The 16,978-nt window shown below is 39.1% G+C and overlaps 7 protein-coding genes across 11 annotated transcripts; 4 read left to right on the top strand and 3 right to left on the bottom strand.

The window, feature by feature from the left end:
- Positions 1 to 1,003: 1,003 nt before the first annotated feature.
- On the bottom strand, positions 1,004 to 2,701 carry LOC120445426. The gene is made up of 4 exons (XM_039625852.1): positions 2,508 to 2,701; positions 2,356 to 2,450; positions 2,145 to 2,295; positions 1,004 to 2,080 (listed from the first exon to the last, which is right to left on the bottom strand). The coding sequence occupies exons 1-4, from the start codon at positions 2,605 to 2,607 to the stop codon at positions 2,010 to 2,012; spliced, it is 417 nt and encodes a 138-aa protein (XP_039481786.1). The 5' UTR covers positions 2,608 to 2,701; the 3' UTR covers positions 1,004 to 2,009.
- A 66-nt stretch (positions 2,702 to 2,767) lies between these two features.
- Positions 2,768 to 3,551, bottom strand: LOC120445425. 2 transcript variants are annotated; one of them, XM_039625851.1, is made up of 4 exons: positions 3,291 to 3,551; positions 3,164 to 3,243; positions 2,940 to 3,096; positions 2,768 to 2,878 (listed from the first exon to the last, which is right to left on the bottom strand). In XM_039625851.1, exons 1-4 carry the CDS (start codon positions 3,385 to 3,387, stop codon positions 2,808 to 2,810), a joined length of 405 nt encoding a protein of 134 aa, XP_039481785.1. In that variant the 5' UTR covers positions 3,388 to 3,551; the 3' UTR covers positions 2,768 to 2,807. The 2 variants fall into 2 exon arrangements, with proteins under 2 accessions (XP_039481785.1, XP_039481784.1); XM_039625850.1 differs by having other exon boundaries at positions 3,149 to 3,243; positions 3,291 to 3,536.
- A 74-nt stretch (positions 3,552 to 3,625) lies between these two features.
- LOC120445424 lies at positions 3,626 to 4,543 on the bottom strand. The gene is made up of 5 exons (XM_039625848.1): positions 4,447 to 4,543; positions 4,254 to 4,395; positions 4,098 to 4,192; positions 3,887 to 4,043; positions 3,626 to 3,821 (listed from the first exon to the last, which is right to left on the bottom strand). Exons 2-5 carry the CDS (start codon positions 4,351 to 4,353, stop codon positions 3,751 to 3,753), a joined length of 423 nt encoding a protein of 140 aa, XP_039481782.1. The 5' UTR covers positions 4,354 to 4,395; positions 4,447 to 4,543; the 3' UTR covers positions 3,626 to 3,750.
- A 1,118-nt stretch (positions 4,544 to 5,661) lies between these two features.
- On the top strand, positions 5,662 to 6,397 carry LOC120445606. Its single transcript, XM_039626115.1, has one exon. The coding sequence runs from the start codon at positions 5,776 to 5,778 to the stop codon at positions 6,274 to 6,276; it is 501 nt and encodes a 166-aa protein (XP_039482049.1). The 5' UTR covers positions 5,662 to 5,775; the 3' UTR covers positions 6,277 to 6,397.
- A 3,449-nt stretch (positions 6,398 to 9,846) lies between these two features.
- On the top strand, positions 9,847 to 10,445 carry LOC120445790 (dynein light chain roadblock-type 1). Its single transcript, XM_039626396.1, has 2 exons — positions 9,847 to 10,000; positions 10,059 to 10,445. The coding sequence occupies exons 1-2, from the start codon at positions 9,980 to 9,982 to the stop codon at positions 10,380 to 10,382; spliced, it is 345 nt and encodes a 114-aa protein (XP_039482330.1). The 5' UTR covers positions 9,847 to 9,979; the 3' UTR covers positions 10,383 to 10,445.
- A 1,986-nt stretch (positions 10,446 to 12,431) lies between these two features.
- LOC120445941 lies at positions 12,432 to 15,437 on the top strand. 4 transcript variants are annotated; one of them, XM_039626606.1, is made up of 6 exons: positions 12,432 to 12,548; positions 12,605 to 12,696; positions 12,750 to 12,903; positions 13,035 to 13,211; positions 15,083 to 15,215; positions 15,274 to 15,437. In XM_039626606.1, the coding sequence occupies exons 1-4, from the start codon at positions 12,434 to 12,436 to the stop codon at positions 13,100 to 13,102; spliced, it is 429 nt and encodes a 142-aa protein (XP_039482540.1). In that variant the 5' UTR covers positions 12,432 to 12,433; the 3' UTR covers positions 13,103 to 13,211; positions 15,083 to 15,215; positions 15,274 to 15,437. The 4 variants fall into 4 exon arrangements, 2 of the variants coding, with proteins under 2 accessions (XP_039482540.1, XP_039482539.1); XM_039626605.1 differs by having other exon boundaries at positions 12,949 to 13,211; XR_005615797.2 differs by lacking the exons at positions 12,432 to 12,548; positions 12,605 to 12,696; positions 12,750 to 12,903; positions 13,035 to 13,211 and adding an exon at positions 14,817 to 15,027.
- Positions 15,438 to 15,688: 251 nt separating this feature from the next.
- Positions 15,689 to 16,404, top strand: LOC120446395. Its single transcript, XM_039627332.1, has 4 exons — positions 15,689 to 15,857; positions 15,925 to 16,016; positions 16,072 to 16,225; positions 16,284 to 16,404. Exons 1-4 carry the CDS (start codon positions 15,752 to 15,754, stop codon positions 16,391 to 16,393), a joined length of 462 nt encoding a protein of 153 aa, XP_039483266.1. The 5' UTR covers positions 15,689 to 15,751; the 3' UTR covers positions 16,394 to 16,404.
- The last annotated feature ends 574 nt before the right edge of the window (positions 16,405 to 16,978 follow it).

Raw genomic sequence — 16,978 nt, 5'->3', positions numbered from 1 at the left:
GGCCGCCTTCTGTTCTCCTGCACTGCATTTAAAGTGACAATTTTGTTTATGTGCTTAAAGTGAGTAATCGGAGCTGATAAAAGCTTTTTCTATTTGGACGTTCCGAGTGCCCGGGGTCATAGTAAGGATGGAATTCTATACCGCAGCGCAGGAACTCAAGAGATTGTAGCTATAAAAAGCTTACTTCTGAATTGTTGAGATTTGTTTTGGATAGCGAAGGTAGAGCAAAAGTTTTCGTAACGCGTAATTAAAGTTAGGAGTCTAGAAATATTTAATATTTTCCACCATATATTTTTCTACAAACTTTGCTTTCCACTCAAGAGCAACTTGTAAATAAAACTGGTAAGGTCAAGAGGCAGAGCAACGATGATGGGAAATCAAAAGGGATAGAAAACCAATTGAAAATCTGGCTCTTGTGGTTGTTATATTCACATTATTTATTTGTTCACAATTCACGCTGTTTGCCATTTCTGGGCTCAGTTGTTCGGCAGCCAACTTTATTTATAGGTCATTCATTGTGGAACTATATGGAATCGAGGGGGAATTCACAACAACAATGGCTTGTGGCCAAGTATGCAAGTATTGTGCAAAATATATTATTTTATTTTTCACAATTTTCCAATTGCAGCGGCCGCGGCCTCGGTGCCTATTTTTGTTTTTTTTTTATTGCTGGAAATGCTTTGTAGGTACATACAAACGTTTTTTTTTATTCACTTTGGACACGAGTTACACCTCAAAAAAGTAGGAAGTGCCTAAAAGAAAGTTTTAAGTTGGAGTGCATTTATTGCGATATACACTTTTGTGATGCTTGGAAGGTATATGTAAAACTTAAATTAAAATATAAAAAAGTATAAAAAATGTTATTTAATTTATGTGTTTCATTACCGAACAGAATGCCTTGAATCAAATTTAAAATCCAATTTATTTTTGTGCGCAGAGTTTTAAAACTTGCTTCTTACTTATTTTTAATACAATATTAATCTTCAAAAAATAAAGGCTTCTGTTGAATTTCAATTTGTATTTTTATATTATAACCTAAAAGACTTAGTATGCATTCGACCATTACAGATTCCGATAAGGATTATCAGATTGGGAATACCCCAACTCTGGTGAGTATCGTTGGCCCAACTTCAGGCCACAGAGTGTTGGCACTGCCGAAATCATTTCAATTTCAATTTTTTGCTCGAACCTTGCCACCGTGTTGCTGCTGCGCTTTTCTTGCTGTTGCTGCAGCAATGTTGCTGCTGTTGCTGCTGCGATGTTGCTGCTGTGCTGTTGCTGTTGCTGCTGCAAGGCAGCGGATGAAATCGTGCCGTTAATCGCTTTAAACGTGCGACAGGTTGTTGCACAGCTCGGTGGCGTCTCCGGTGTGCTCGTGTTTTCAACTAAGCTTGCAGGCTGTGAGCGAAGGATTTCATAATCCACGGCATTTGTCTCACCGATTATGCAATTCGAATAGCCAGCAGTTGGGCTGGTACACTGCTATATGCAGCACACAATTCAGGAAGTCATTTGCCAAACGTATTAAAGCCTTTGTGCAAACAAATGTTTATTTAAATTAGACGCCCGACAAATAAACACAAAAGACCCAAAATAAATAAAAAAAATCGACCAGAAAATGCAGAGATACGAAAGCACAGAAATAAACGGTAGCGTTTTGTATTTGATTTTCACTTTCTATTTGCGGTCGGTTTACCATTTGCATTTGATTTGTTGTCACCCATTGTTATTGCCTCTGTTATTTTATGCAAATTCGCATCCCCTGGTCACTGGCTGCTATTTGTTTAATAAAAAACCGAAGTCATGCAACATAGTCGGAATATCGCAAAGTCTGCTTGTTGATTTTCAGTAAAAGCCGAGTAAAAAATACTACTGCATCGCCATCTCATCCGCACCAATCCACTTCAGTCTAGAATGGAACGACTAACTTTTGGCACTACCTTTTTTTGAAAATAGGTGCAGATAATTTGACTTATTAGTTTGTTTATCAAATGCCATAAATGATCATTTTAAATTATTTTTTGTCCCTTTAGTTCACGCATGTATGCATATGGGTAGGCGGCCCAAACGAAGACGAGCACTGAAAAAAAACATAGCTTGTTTAATGGAAATTCTCCTGAAAATCAAAGTTCCTATTGACTAACATAAAAATATGACATTCAAAATGGCGACCACAATATCTACGTGTAAACCAAGCCTAGGTAAGTATATCATCAATCCGATCTTTATAATTATCAAAGCCACTCCGCAAATCAGTGACACTATTACCCAAATAAGCAAAAGAATGGGTATTTCCTTGAGAAAAAATATGTCTTTTTAATTAACTACTAATTACGCTTACTAGCGAGTACTTACCCTGAGTGTCCCTATAATCAGAAAAACAGCAGCAATAAAAATGGGAATCCATGCGATCAATGCTGCCACCAACCATTTGTTCACCCCATATAAGGCTTTATATAAATGCAGATATATATTTTTGTTAGTTTTATAGTGGATATAATTCTTACCTAAATGAATGCAGTCGTAAGAGAACTCTATAATACCGACCAAAATCGCAAGCAAAGCTATTGTGACGCAACAAGGCTTTTGGTTCGCATTCAAGCACATTGTAATTTTATTTAATTATATAATTTATTTTTGAAATTTAAATCCAAGTCACTCTGTATTACACTTGAAGCGCCTACTGCTAAAAGCAAATATAAAAAAGGTGTCCCAGAGGAGATAAAAGCCGTCTTTAAGAGTATAAAATACGTGCTCAAAACCTATGTACAAAATTATTGGTTTTCTTTATTTAATAGAAAAATAGTTTATTCGTAATAATCTCCCTCCAGCTCACGCGCATATGTATATGGGAAGTATATGAAACAGCAGATGAGTACTGAAAAATTAAGATTTTATCATTAAAATGTAAATTAAAAGACAACTTAAAGCTTACTAACATACGAAAGCAACAATGACTATTCCGCCGAGAATATGAAATGCTGAATCAGAACTCTTATAAAAAAAGGTCTTCCATATTTGTATTTCAATAACTATCAGGGCCACACCGGTAATAAGTGTGACTACGATCCAAAACACTACAAGATAGCGAATTTCCTACAACAGGACATTGGTTATAATAGATACATATTCCTTTACATTTACTTGCTTTCAATGCGCCTACAATAAGAGGTATCGCTGCCATAATAATAATTGTCCAGGCTACCATGGACGCCTCTTCCCAATGGGTTATTCCAGTCGTGCCTATGAGCATAATTATAGTAGAATATTTTTAGTAAGCACAACTTTACCTAGCCGGTAAAGAGTGTATCCTATAAATAAGGTAGCTATTAGGATAGCCAACACTCCGATAAAGAAACAACACTGGCGGTTGGCAGTGCAGCACATCTTAACTGGTTCAATTGATGATATAGCCAAAATTTAAAAATCCAAAAACTACCGAATGCGATGGAGTACTTTTATTATTCACCATTATGAATTTTGCAATAGAAAAATAAATATATATATATATGTATGCATATATATATAAGCAGCTGTTAGTATAAACAGAATATTTTGACATTTAATTCCAAATCACTTTGGTTTCCATAGATACATCTCACAGTTCTTGAAGCAGAAGACCCCATAAGACAATAATACAGTTATCAAATATTCAGATGGTAGAACTTGAATTACCAAGAGATCTGAGCCTTAAAATGTATAATAATAATAAGTGGTTTGAGGAAAGACATATTGATTTCAAAATTTGATTTATTCGTATTCGTCTTCTTCAAGTTCTCGTTTGTATGCATAAGGGTAGTACGCGGCAGAAAATACCAAGACTGACAAAAAAGGGATATTGTAATCTTAAACATACTGGTAAAAATCAAGTTTTAGGTAGACTTACGTATAAGAATTATTATAAGGCCCCCAGCAACAATATGGTACGCGTCTTGTGAATACATTTTTTTGCCTGGAGTGAATAATACAATTCTTACAAGAATCTGAATAACTCCGCAAGTCAGTACGACTATTATCCAAATAACCAGAAGAGTAGGGATTTTCTAAAATTGCGAATACGTAAAATTTGTGTAATCTTTTTGATAACAATTATTTGCCTTTATTGCGCCTACAATCAGTAAAACTGCTGCCATGATTATGACTATCCAGCCTATCGCAGACACCAATAGCCAACGATTTCCACCATATGTGACTATAAGATCAACAGATAATATCTGTCAGATATAGAAATGCAAAATGTGGCACATTTTTACCCATCAGATGAGTTCGGTATCCTAGATCGGCAGACCCTACAATAACCGCCAGGAATCCTATAACGATGCAACAGTTCTGGCGGCTCGCATTGCAACACATTTCAGTTCTTGTATGAGTTATAAAATAAGAAGATTATATTCACTGAAAAAAAGGTATAAACGTTCAACACATTATGCAATTTACGCCTTTTACCGAATTATAAGAAGTGCATTATCAAAATATTATTGATTTTGCGACTGTTTATTAGTGGAAGTGACATTTAATGCCAAGACACTTTGGTTTCTATTTATACCCGTTACTCGTAGAGTAAAAGGGTATACTAGATTCGTTGAAAAGTATGTAACAGGCAGAAGGAAGGGTTTCCGACCATATAAAGTATATATATTCTTGATCAGGACCAATAGCCGAGTCGATATGACCATGTCCGTCTGTCCGTCTGTCCGTCTGTCCGTCTGTCCGTCTGTCCGTCTGTCCGTCTGTCTGTCCGTCCGTATGAACGCTGTGATCTCAGGAACTACAAAAGCTAGAAAGTTAGGATTAAGCATACAGACTCCAGAGACATAGACGCAGCGCAAGTTTGTCGATTCATGTTGCCACGCCCACTCTAACGCCCACAAACCGCCCAAAACTGCCACGCCCACACTTTTGAAAAATGTTTTAATATCTTTTCATTTTTGAATTGGTCTTGTAAATTTCTATCGATTTGCCAAAAAACTTTTTGCCACGCCCACTCTAACGCCCACAAACCGCCAAAAGCTGCTACGCCCACACTTTTGAAAAATGTTTTGATATCTTTTCATTTTTGTATTGGTCTTGTAAATTTCTATCGATTTGCCAAAACACTTTTTGCCACGCCCCCTCTAACGCCCACAAACCGCCCAAAACTGCCACGCCCACACTTTTGAAAAATGTTTTGATATTTTTTCATTTTTGTATTGGTCTTGTAAATTTCTATCGATTTGCCAAAAAACTTTTTGCCACGCCCCCTCTAACGCCCACAAACCGCCCAAAACTGCCACGGACACACTTTTGAAAAATGTTTTGATATTTTTTCATTTTTGTATTATTCTTGTAAATTTCTATCGATTTGCCAAAAAACTTTTTGCCACGCCCACTCTAACGCCCACAAATCGTCAAAAGCTGCTACGCCCACACTTTTGAAAAATGTTTTGATATTTTTTCATTTTTGTATTGGTCTTGTAAATTTCTGTCGATTTGCCAAAAAACTTTTTAAATTTAAATGCTGAGTAACGGGTATCTAATAGTCGGGAAACTCGACTATAGCGTTCTTTCTTGTTTTAATTTTAATTCAATTTTTAGCACATGCCTATGAGTCAGTCTGAAATTTCCCATTTGTTGGTGGCTCATCTAGTTGCCTTTGAAATCTAAGGTAATAATTACAATGTTGTTTCACATAACTTCTCGATTGCGTTGTAGGAAGTTTAAATATTTCCAATTCCAAACCGAATTTTTTGGAACTTTCAGTAGTGATTTTTATTCTATTTCTGAAAGTGAGCCAGGATGAAGCCGAAAGATTTGGATTATTCTCAGGAGAAAAAGAGCGACGCCGCTGGCAGGGACTCTAACAACGAGTCACCGCACCCAACATCCTCCGGGTTTAGGCCACGTTCCACGTTAAGCTCGCCATTTTACCAGGGAGCCACTACCTTTGGAGGTAGTGCGGCCATCATTGACGTTTCGCCCCATTTGAGCTTTACCAGAACGCTCTCATCGGAAGTCAACAAAACTAGGGAAACTGCAACTTATTCGGAGTCCGGGGAGTCGAGGATCTTGAAACGCCGTCGTCTGTACGCCTTTCTAAATCAGAAAGAAATAATGTACAGAAAATATCGGAAAATTCTCAATTATTCAAAAACGGAGCTGGATAAATCACAATTGTCATTTAAGAAAAATCCAGTCACGAAGCCAGTACTGCGAACGTTCTTCTTTTCTGAGCCGTTCCCGCTAAAACAACTTAACTCAAGGCGCAATTTCGTTTTTTCCGACCCAACTCCTCTGTAATAAGAACTTTGGTTGAAAGCATTAAGGAATCTACAGCATGTACTTCTGATTTGTATAAGTATTTTCAATGTTTCCTTGTACAGAAATTAAAATTTATTAGTAGTACTATTTCTGCATACTACAATATCTGTTTTGTAATCATTAACAAATGAAGTTCATATTAAATGCCAGTGACAGCTTTCGAATGATCTTTCAAATAAGTTAAGTGATAGCACAAAGGATGTGCCCATTTTCGCACATTGCATTTCCAATTTTAATCAAACATATTGGTAATTTAATCAACAACCTGTGGAAGTTTGCTGCACTTCGGGGAGCAACCGGGATTTTCCCCCGATTTCAGTGAGCGCATGGGTTGAAATGATATTTTTACGACTAGGGGGTTCCAAAATGCCAGCGTTTTAATTAAATTTTTCAAGCAATTCAAGCAAAGTTGCCAATGGTTGACACTGGGCGGGTGGGGGCGTGGCAGGTGCACTTTTTTTTGTTGACTGCACACGCCGAGAAGCGGCAACAAATGTGCAGAAAGTTTTCGCACAGCTCCAGGACTCCGGGGCTGCGGGGCAAGGGCGAGGGCAGGAGGCCATTAATTAACTAGAAATGCCATTTTCCACAATTATACGTTCGCCGACTATATAGAAATGTAAAAACTAATTACATTGCAATTTGCCAGCGTAATAGCCCGGGCCAGGCTCGTGTCTCCCCTGCTTTTCTGCCAACTGCATGCAAAGCGAATTATGTGGGTGGGGAATGGGAATGGGGTGGGGAATGGGGTGGGGAACGGGCGGAAGGCCGACTAACAAGTTTCCGCGCTACTTCCTTGGAAATTCGAAATCAATGCAGAAAGCATAGGACACATCCTGGTGGCTCGGAAGTTTGTCCAGCTCCAAGCCAAGTCCCGCTCCCTGTTCTATAACAACTTATATTCCCGAGCAAGGACTCAGGTGTCCTTTTGAGCATGTATGAGTGCTGTGGGGGGGCGTGGCATGTTATTATATGCTGCATGCAATGCATTTGCAGGCCCTATAAATGGGAAACACTGGTTGAAAGGACCATGGAACTTAGGATTTGAAAGAAAATAAACATTTAAAGTAGCTGCAACAAACCCATATAGACATATATGACATCTAAATTTATTGTACGATCTCCTTAGCTCCATATAGACATATACATATGTCATTTAAATTTATTTTACAATCTCCTCAGCTTCCACTTTAAAGGTGGAAATCCACAGCCATACTGCGATTGACTTGGGCGATTAATGGCCAATATAGTTTGCATGTGCTGTGCGCCATTGTGCTTAGTGGTTACTTAAGCCGGGCTTAATTTGCCTTTGCTGCACCCGCAGTACACACACAAAGCTTTTGTTGATACATTAGTTGTTAATATGTTACCGTTGTTAGGGCAACGGACAATTTGATTGATGTGGGATTTGCGGCAGTTGCGTTCTCAAACAGACTCGTCCGCCAAGGAGGTCTTCCCAATGGGCCAATCTGCTTATGGATACGCCTTGCACTTGGCTTAGGTGGTAACGCTATTGGCCAAATGTAAATAGTTTGTAATCACTTTAGATTTGCAAGGGTATCACTTTAAAACCTTAAACTATATTTAGGTATGGGATTAAATGGAGAGCCAATGCTAGTAGCTTATATTTATGTTTTTAGTGAGCAGTCATCACTTGAAGCCGATCGAATGACGTCGTAATAGAGGGGAGTTCGTAACCAGTTAACCTTTCCTAGATTCCGTCCGCCAAACGAGGTGCATTTGAGCCATCATAAGACCGATTTTTCGACTGACGGCAGCCGGAGAAGAAGTTATGACTACAATTTGCGCTAAACCCAAGCAAACCAAACAATTTGTGGTCGCCTCTAATGCACTCACATATAACCCATGCCCATGCCCCAACCTCTTCGACATTCAGAGCTCGGCTCCTGGCCAATAATTACGCAGAGGAGCGGAGGATGGGACGTAAATTATGTGTGCAAGTTGTGCGTAAAGTTCGGGCAATGCTTAAACTTTAGCGCCGTGCTCAAGGACGGGGAGAGGAATTGGCTTGGTATCGGACTCGGGCTCGGAGGACCACGGACCAGGGACCAGAGACCAGAGTACAAGGGACCTGGGATCTGGGACCAGGAACTGGCGGATGCCCGCTGACAAAGTGGCTGCACTTCCACTTCCCTCTCGATGTCATAAAGTTTATCAGAGGAAGCCGCTCCTCGGCAGCCAGCCGTTTTGGGACCCCAAGTGCACTGTACTGTGCTCCATTGTGCCGGCTTCTTTCTATATTTTATGGCATATTATTGGCATAAACATGGCGACGTGCAGTTCGAGTTCGGTGTTCGGGTTTGGGTTTGTGTTTTCGATTCAGGTTCAGACCTACGTCGCTCGACTGGCGAATGGCGACTGGCGAGTGGCTTGCAAGGTGCAAGCTGGCAATCGTGTGATTTATTCGATGTGTCAGACAAAGCGTTCAATTAGCGACTTAAATTGCGGCGCAAGAAGGCCTAGACAACAAAAGCGCTGCGAGATTTCCAGCTCGCAACGAACCTCTGACCCAGTTCTTCGGTTGACAGTCGAATTGTATAAAATATGGCCAAGGGTCCACTTTAAGATGCTCACATAAATATATTTCATGTGCGAGAGTGCGTAGGGTCTGGTCGGTCTGCCGAAACATTTAGCACAATTTGCGCCACATTGCTCCCAATAACAATGCCTCATCTTCGATCCAGAGCCTCAGCGGCAGCGGCAGCGGTTCACTCCATTATTGATGATACCGAGTGCCTGTAAATTATCAATTGACCATAAATTTGCTCATTACGTTCGCTTCTCCTGTTCGAGGTATTTTCATTCAAGCTTCTACCATCCACAATCCGTCGTCTTGAGTTTGAGTGAAGTCGACTCCTTGGTTGCGTCTAACTTTTTGCGCGTTTTCGCGTTTGCCGTTTGCCGAAACGCTTAGCGTTTAACCTGAAACGACTGGACGTCTCATCATCATTTGCCATTGTTGGCTTGGATTGGTTTTGGCTTGCCTTTGAGTTCGAGTTTGGCTCTTGGACTCCAGCCGAGTTGGCTGGGCTTTTAAATAACTTTTTTATAAGCGCTCTCGAACGGCGAGTTATTGGCATTTGGTCTCAGATGAGAACTGCGAACTGCGAGCTGCGAGATGCGCTTATGGCTTATGCGACCGGCAAATTGTTGTTTACAGCTGTCGGGTGTTGGTATTTCATGGCCCTGCTCCTCGCTGCACCGCTATAATTGCACTTTATGCTCTGGGAGCGAGCAGTGGGCCTCGAAAGTGGGCCGTCCATGATGCTTGGCAGCTGAGTTAGGAGCCGATTAGAGTTGGCCGTTGACTTACAGCCCGCTTTGGCAAATAACTCCCGCCTAATTTGGCCCTGCTTGGCATCCGACTAAATCATCTAATCATCTAATGCCCGTGATTATGACGTCAAGGGATGATACCCAAGGAATTTATTAATCTTTTCTGCAGCCCGGGCTCTAATAACGGTGCGCAATTGCTGCGATTTTACTCGGTTGTAACTATAACCCATTTACATTTCACAAGAGCAAAATCAAGGTATTCCAGTACTCAAATGTCATACCCACAAACAACAATTTAAGCAACCCAAGCAGCTATTGCTATTGATTAGGAAAATATTTAACTCAAAGTAAATTTGGAAGACGTTTAAGCAAAACCATTGTCAAAATGCAGGATGCAGAGACAGATGTAAGTTTTTAAATTTTTCGTATTTACTTCTAAGCTGATAGATCAAAGCCTTACGCAGACGAAGCGAACCAAAAGCTACGTGGAGGAGGTATTTCGCAAAGTGCAGGCGAAACCCGGCGTGGAGGACATATTGATCATGAATCACTCGGGTGTGCCGGTTAAGACCTCGATGGATCGCCAGGATGGCCTGCAGTATGCCTGTCTATATGACAATTTGCGGGAGAAGTGCCAGGCATTCCTCTCCAAAATGGAGCCAGCTCAAAATTTAACTCTGTTGAGAGTGCGTACCAAGTTTCACGAGGTACTGATTACACCAGATGCCAAGATCACCGTTTTGGTGGTTCAGAATGCCAAGGATACGTTTCTTAACATTAAGGGTTAGCATACAAACATTGTGCTATGTTCATGATTACCACAAAAGATCTAAATAAAGTTTTCAGTTGGACGTTTGCTGTTCGTTATTGCAGCTAAAATGTAATGAAAGCAAACTTCTGAGTTAATAGAAACATTTCCTAAAACCTTCAGAAATATTATATTAAATTTTATTTAAATGAAAACGAAGAATCCACTTCAGGCCACTTGTCTTGGCGACAAGTGTTTCTCTGTCTGCCGAACATCCGCACCCGAATCGCTCCACGTTTTCGCCTGTAAGATTAACATATCACGTCGCCAATACATTTCACAAGCTCCTACGCGATCTGCGGCACCACCCCCTTCTACACCCTTCTACCCACTCGACCCCTCCCACCCCCTTTCTTGAGTGGCAGCTGCAAATCAGCGCGAAACCTTTTCCCCTTTTCTGCAACAGGGGGCGCTTGTAATATTTAACACCGTCTGAATTTTAATGCGCCTTCGACTGCCGTTCGTTCACAGCTGACAATGGTGTGCGCCTAATGGCCAACTAATATGCGCAGAATCACTTGGCAGCCGAGTCGCGAACTCGAACCGCAGCTCCAGTTGGGCTGGGATTGGATTGCGGCTGGGATTGGAATGGGGAGCGGGTGCCCAGTGCCCAGATCGTGCAGCTCTTGTGGTACCTGGCCTGTGTTGCAACACCTTCCTTCGGAGGAGCCAACAAAACCGATCGCGTCACGAGTTTTCCCGGCTGTTGGGTGATGGGAGTAGGGAGAGCGGAGATTGGAGATTGGAGGAGGTGTCAATAACTTTCAAATGCCTGGCCGGGATATGCATTATATTATTATAATGCCGCAGTCTGCAGTTCGCTCCATTCGTCTCCGGCAAATTTATGCATTTTTGAAGTTTTAATAATGTAGCTCGTTAGCCACGGTTTGTTAAACTTTGTTTTCATTTTCACTTGGCTTCACTCTGCGTTTGGGGCAGCTGCACCCGCTCCACATCCATGCACCCATATGCCGCCATGTAGCCATGTAGCCATGTATCCATGTAGCCACACCGTAAACACAATATCCCCCATCACGTGTGCCTGTCTTCACTCCGCTCAGACTGCAGTTTGGTTTTCAGTATGCGAGTCGTGAATTTGCCCCGGGTCCTTTTCAGGTTTCAGCTGTATCCAGCGCCTTTGCCGTTTTTACTGTCAGCTATTTGTTGCCGTTGGTCATATTGCAGCCAGAGTTGGAGTCCAACCATGGCGCCTTGCCAGCGAACCCCACAAGCCCCACAAAACCCAACAAAACCCAACAAGCCCGACAAAACGACAAACAAACCAACCAACCAACCAACCAACCCGTTTGATAAACGAACAAAAGTGAAAACACATTTTGCATTCGGCAGCTCCTGCTTTGCATAACTCTCAAGGATGTTCGAGGGCCTGCATTCGAATTAGCATCGCATAGTGGAATGCTGGAATGCTGGGGTGATGGGGTTTAAATATGATATATGCATATATGTTTTTAGATTTTTCACAAAGCCTAAATGAAAGTATTTTTTAATACAAAATTTGACTAGCGATTGTTGTACATGTATGTACATGGACATATTAATACGAACAGCCATCGCAGCCCTTTAAAAGCAGATGTTCCCAACAAAATGATAATTAAAAAATCTGCCTTGTTTTAGAAGGATGGGGATATTGATTAACTGCAATGTATTAAAACATGTATGGGTGTTTAAATCTCTCCCGATTTACCTATGTGGTAACCTGAGTTGCCGCATCACATATTTGATTGAGTAACCCAATAAATGGCATTTCGAACGCCACAAAGGGAGAATCATGCAGAGGCAGTTAGCCAAATCACAGCCCCCAGCAACAAATTCATTATGGCAATATATCTGGTCATTAGCCGAAATGGGCAAGTCGTGAGTTGGTGTTAAGTGCCAGGCAACAAAAATTAGTTTTCATTTGTTTGCCTGAATTATGGATGGATTTCATTAGGTGAAACTATGCAAAAGATATGTTGTAAAGGGTTAAGAATGAACTTTATGTAATCCTAGGAAGAGTTACCATGGATTTTTATGTCTACAAAGACAATCTTAAAATTTTCAAAAATGTGTATAAGTAAATCGCCTTTTTTATGGATTCTGGGAGGTATTGCTTTCGTATTCATTTTGATAGGACTGCTGCGACATGGTATTTAAATATACATACCCATTTTAAAACTGTGTTAATTTTTAGTATTTCTACAGTGTTTAATATCAGCACATATGATATTATTTTCCTTACTCCGGTTGTTATTTTCATTGGCATTGCCTTTGCAATAAAAATTATGTTGGATGTGGTAATAACTTAATAGTTTTCAGTGACATATTTGCGATAAACTAGTTTTTCTAGGAGTATATACATTTAGCTTTGCTCTCTATTTGTGTCATACCAATATGCTGTGCTTTCGTATTTGCGTTGAAGATACACACTCTGCTCAAGGATTGGAATTCTATTGAAATATTTTTTAAAATCGCTCATATTTTACATCTAACGTTTTTAATTGGTAAGAAAATGTATTATTGTTAAAACAAATATCTAAAGTTATCAGTGTTTTCATGCTTTTGGCTTCTGTTTATCCTCGCCTATTATTTAAATGAAATGAATGTTTCCGGCTGGTGCTAATGGAAATATTAGGGAAACGTGAGCGTTGGAAAACTGTTTATAAAGTTACAATCCCATTCAGCGACAACGTGATTAGCTGAAAATTTGATGCCAAACTTCTGATGAATGAAAATCACCGGAAAGTTCACCGCTGGCAAGCCCCTCTAATAAGACGCATTGTCTAGCCGAAGGATATGGCCAAAGCGAAAGGTAAGTTCCCAAAATACAAATGGCATGGGGACGAGTCCTCTGCCTCCGTCGACGCTTGTTTTCCTTGTTATTGTTGTCGTAAGTTTGGCAACTTGGCTCTGCTCCTTGGGCGAAGCGAAGCACATTACAACTAATACACTCAGACGATGTACCCGAAAGTTTGCTTGCGTCGCACAAAGAGCATAATTACCAACAACATGGAAAAATCGGGAAAATTCAGTAATTCAGTGTAAGGGGGAGAGCGGCAAGTTTTCCACAAAATTGTTTGCGGTCGCCAAGATGGAAAGAGCAGCAGTACGAAAGTTTGACATAAAGAAAAGTTTGCGCAAACCGACTTAAAGAAAATTATAATTACACGCACAGTCAGCCAAATAGTCCAAGTTTTTGGTTTCTGGTTCGAGCTCGTACCCGTTTCGTTTTTGGTTTTGGGTTTTTGTAAAATTCTGTAATTGCCGTTAGTTTTCGAAGTTTTCAATTCGCAATTTGTTCGCCAGGACAACTGGCAGAACAAACAAGAGCAGCAAATTATGGTGAAATATGCAAAGAAAATGAGGCACACGAATCCTCTCAACCCATGAAAATTGGAGAATATAATTATACCACCTGCCACCACTTCAAGGTGTGCCCTCTAAAAGAGCCCAGAAAACTGAGCTGCCCAGATGGAATTACATCGACGTTCCTTTTGGCTTTTCTATAGTTTTTGCGCTAGTTTGGATTTCCAGCCGAACTTTATAATTGGCCAGGCAAATGACGTATAGGATGGGGTCGAGAAATTGTTCACATTTCAATATTTTGAGTTCAGCAAAACGATAAACGTTGCGATGCATATCGGGTTTGAGGCACCAAATATATCGTGTGCATTAACATTTCCATGTCCACAATAGCAATTCCTAATAATAATAATAATACTCGTTCAATTTAATATTGTAAGTTAAATATATTAAACTAATTTTAAATGTTCACGTTTGATTACATTTTTTTCTTCCGTATCGCTTAACCTCTCCCCAAAGTTATTCCAGCCAGTCTGTTTTAATTTTTTATGCTCAACCCCCAACTGCAAGTCTCCCACTACAAAATTCCCGCCTTCTCCTCTTATTCCCATTTTAATTTGCACATGGACCCGAGGTTGTTCCTGGACCGACCCTTGGTCACTCTGGCCGTCCTTCGGGATGAAGGGAGTTTCATTTATTTAATGCATGCACAATTTCCTAGACACTTTAACTGCGACTTTTGATTTCCATTCCCAAATCGCTGTGCTGAGAACTTGATGTGGCGGCAGGCTTTGCACAAAGCCAAACTGGCCGGCCTTAAAAAACGGCAATGGAAATAGATATAGACGGTCCCGACTGCAGACGAAAATAAAAACAGCCCAACAAAGGAATTTTCGCGCTTTTCTTTTTGATAATTTAAGTCTGGGCGGTTCTTTGACTGCTAGGCTCGAGATTGAACACAATCGGGTGAGAAAAGAAATAAAAACATTTAGACTTAAAAAAAAATGTATATAAATTCTTGTTTTTGATAAGTTTAAGTTTAAAAAAAAATATATATATGTTTTTGATGTTTCGTTCTTGATAAGTTTCAAAATTTTTACGAATCGTGAGTTTCTTGAGTTTTCTGTTGGGTTTAACGAAAAATTTCGTTCAATATTTATTTAATTCTAAGCTAATAAAAACAAAATGTGTCTTAAACCTCGTACAGATCTCGTTTCTAGTGCCATCGGCCTAATAATTGTAGCCGCAATTGCAATTGGATTAGTGTCTGCCAGTAAATATAGTTTTCAATACTATACTAATTTTTACTAATTGGAGTATACTCGGTATATGCATGATACGTATCTTAATTATTTTCTTTTGTTCATTTTTGATTTTTAGGAAAAACTCTTTCCTCTGTATGCTGCGATGGCTATAATGCTTGAGGCAGCTGTTCTACTTTTTACCATAAATGTGATCAAGTGGACCACGGGATGGAGGTACAAATACTTACTTTACGGTGTATTTTATCCTGGTGAGCCACTCCACTTTAAAAATGGAAAGTGTAACTAATTAATCTCGATCTCTTGTAGGCTATTTATTGTATACGTGTTACAATTTATTGAAGTATGCATTAGAATTGAAAAGATCAAGAGATTGAATGGAACCAAGCATGGGGCGACTTTTAATGAAATACTCCAATGCTTTTTAATTTAATTTGTAAAATTGTCTGTGTCCTTATCGAAACCATTTTAAAAGCCATATACATTTTTCTTTGGAAAGTCGATTTTCGAGCTTTTCTTTCTGATAACTTAACTCTAGCGGTTTTTTTTCTTTACGGTTAAAACTACACTTTTCTGACTGTTAGATTTCATTAAAGATTGATATTGAGCCCATTGGGCTGAGCACAGAAATAAAAACATTTAGATTTATTTTTAAAAAAAAATATATATATATATATAAGTTACGATATATTTACGCATCATAAATTCCTTGACTTTTCTTTTAGGTTTAACGGAAAATTTTGTTCAATATTTATTTGATTGCAAATTGATAAAAAAAAAAATCAAAATGTGCAACTTTTTTTCTGGAAAACTTACCGGTCGATTAGAATTAGGTCTTTGGGCCATAGCCATAATAGCACTAAGTGTCGTTATTATTATATATGTGTCTACCCGTAAATCTACTTTAAAATATATACATTCAAAAAAAAGATTAAATCTAAGAACTATCTTTTTGCACAGGTGAAACCTTTGACGTATACCACAAAATCGCAATTGGGGGAGGCAGCTTTACAATTGTTGCTGCACTATTCCTTCTGTTTGGTGCAATCTTGGTATATAAAAGATACGTGTATTAGACATTATATTTTGACCCTTTTTGGATTTTAGGAAAACCGCTTTCTTGTGTGGACTTGGGTGGCTATAATAATTCCGTTAGTTATTATAATTACTACCGCATATATTATAAAGTTGTGCAAAGAATGGGAGTTTATCACAGAGCGGGCTAGAGTATACACCATAATCGGTTTAATAATTAGTCCATGTGAGAAAATCGACTATTAAAATAGAAACCGTAACTATTTAATATTAATTTGTTTTAGGTTTCTGTTTGTATTTGGTTATCATATCAGTGTTATATGCATTGGAATTGAAAAAATCAAGAAGTGAAATGGAAGACCGTATCGGTATATATTCTCTGTGGTGCTTTTAATTGAAATATCCCAATGTATATAAAATAAACTTTAATTTCGTTTAATACTTATTTAATTCAAAACTGATAAAAGCAAAATGTGACTGCACTTTTCCGACTCCCAAGGCTTCATTAAAATCGAGATTAAGCCCCATTGGGTGAGCAAAGAAACAGAAACATTTTAATTTATTTGAAAAATAATACATAACGTTTTTTGACTTTATCAGTTCCTTGAATTTTCTGTTAAATTTCACTTAAAATTTCAATTAATATTTATTTGATTCAAAACTAATAAAAAAAGCAAAATGTGTGGTCAAAGTTTTACCAGTCAAATGGGAGTATGTAACATACGAGTGGACCGATGTCGCCGGTATCTCCTTATCATTTGTTTTTCCATGTGAGCCACTTGGCTTTAAAAATAGAAAGTGTAACTATTTAATCTCGATCTCTTGTATTCTATTTATTGTATACGTGTTACAATTCATTGAGGTATGCATTAGAATTGAAAAGATCAAGAGATTTAATGGAACCAAGTATGGGGCGACTTTGAATGAAATACTCCAATGCTTTTTAATTTAATTTGTAAAATTGTCTGTGTCCTTTCCG

Source organism: Drosophila santomea, chromosome 2R (genome assembly GCF_016746245.2).
Source record: "Drosophila santomea strain STO CAGO 1482 chromosome 2R, Prin_Dsan_1.1, whole genome shotgun sequence".
Classification (NCBI taxonomy): Eukaryota; Metazoa; Arthropoda; class Insecta; order Diptera; family Drosophilidae; genus Drosophila; species Drosophila santomea.
This window is presented reverse-complemented; position numbering and strand designations above follow the sequence as displayed.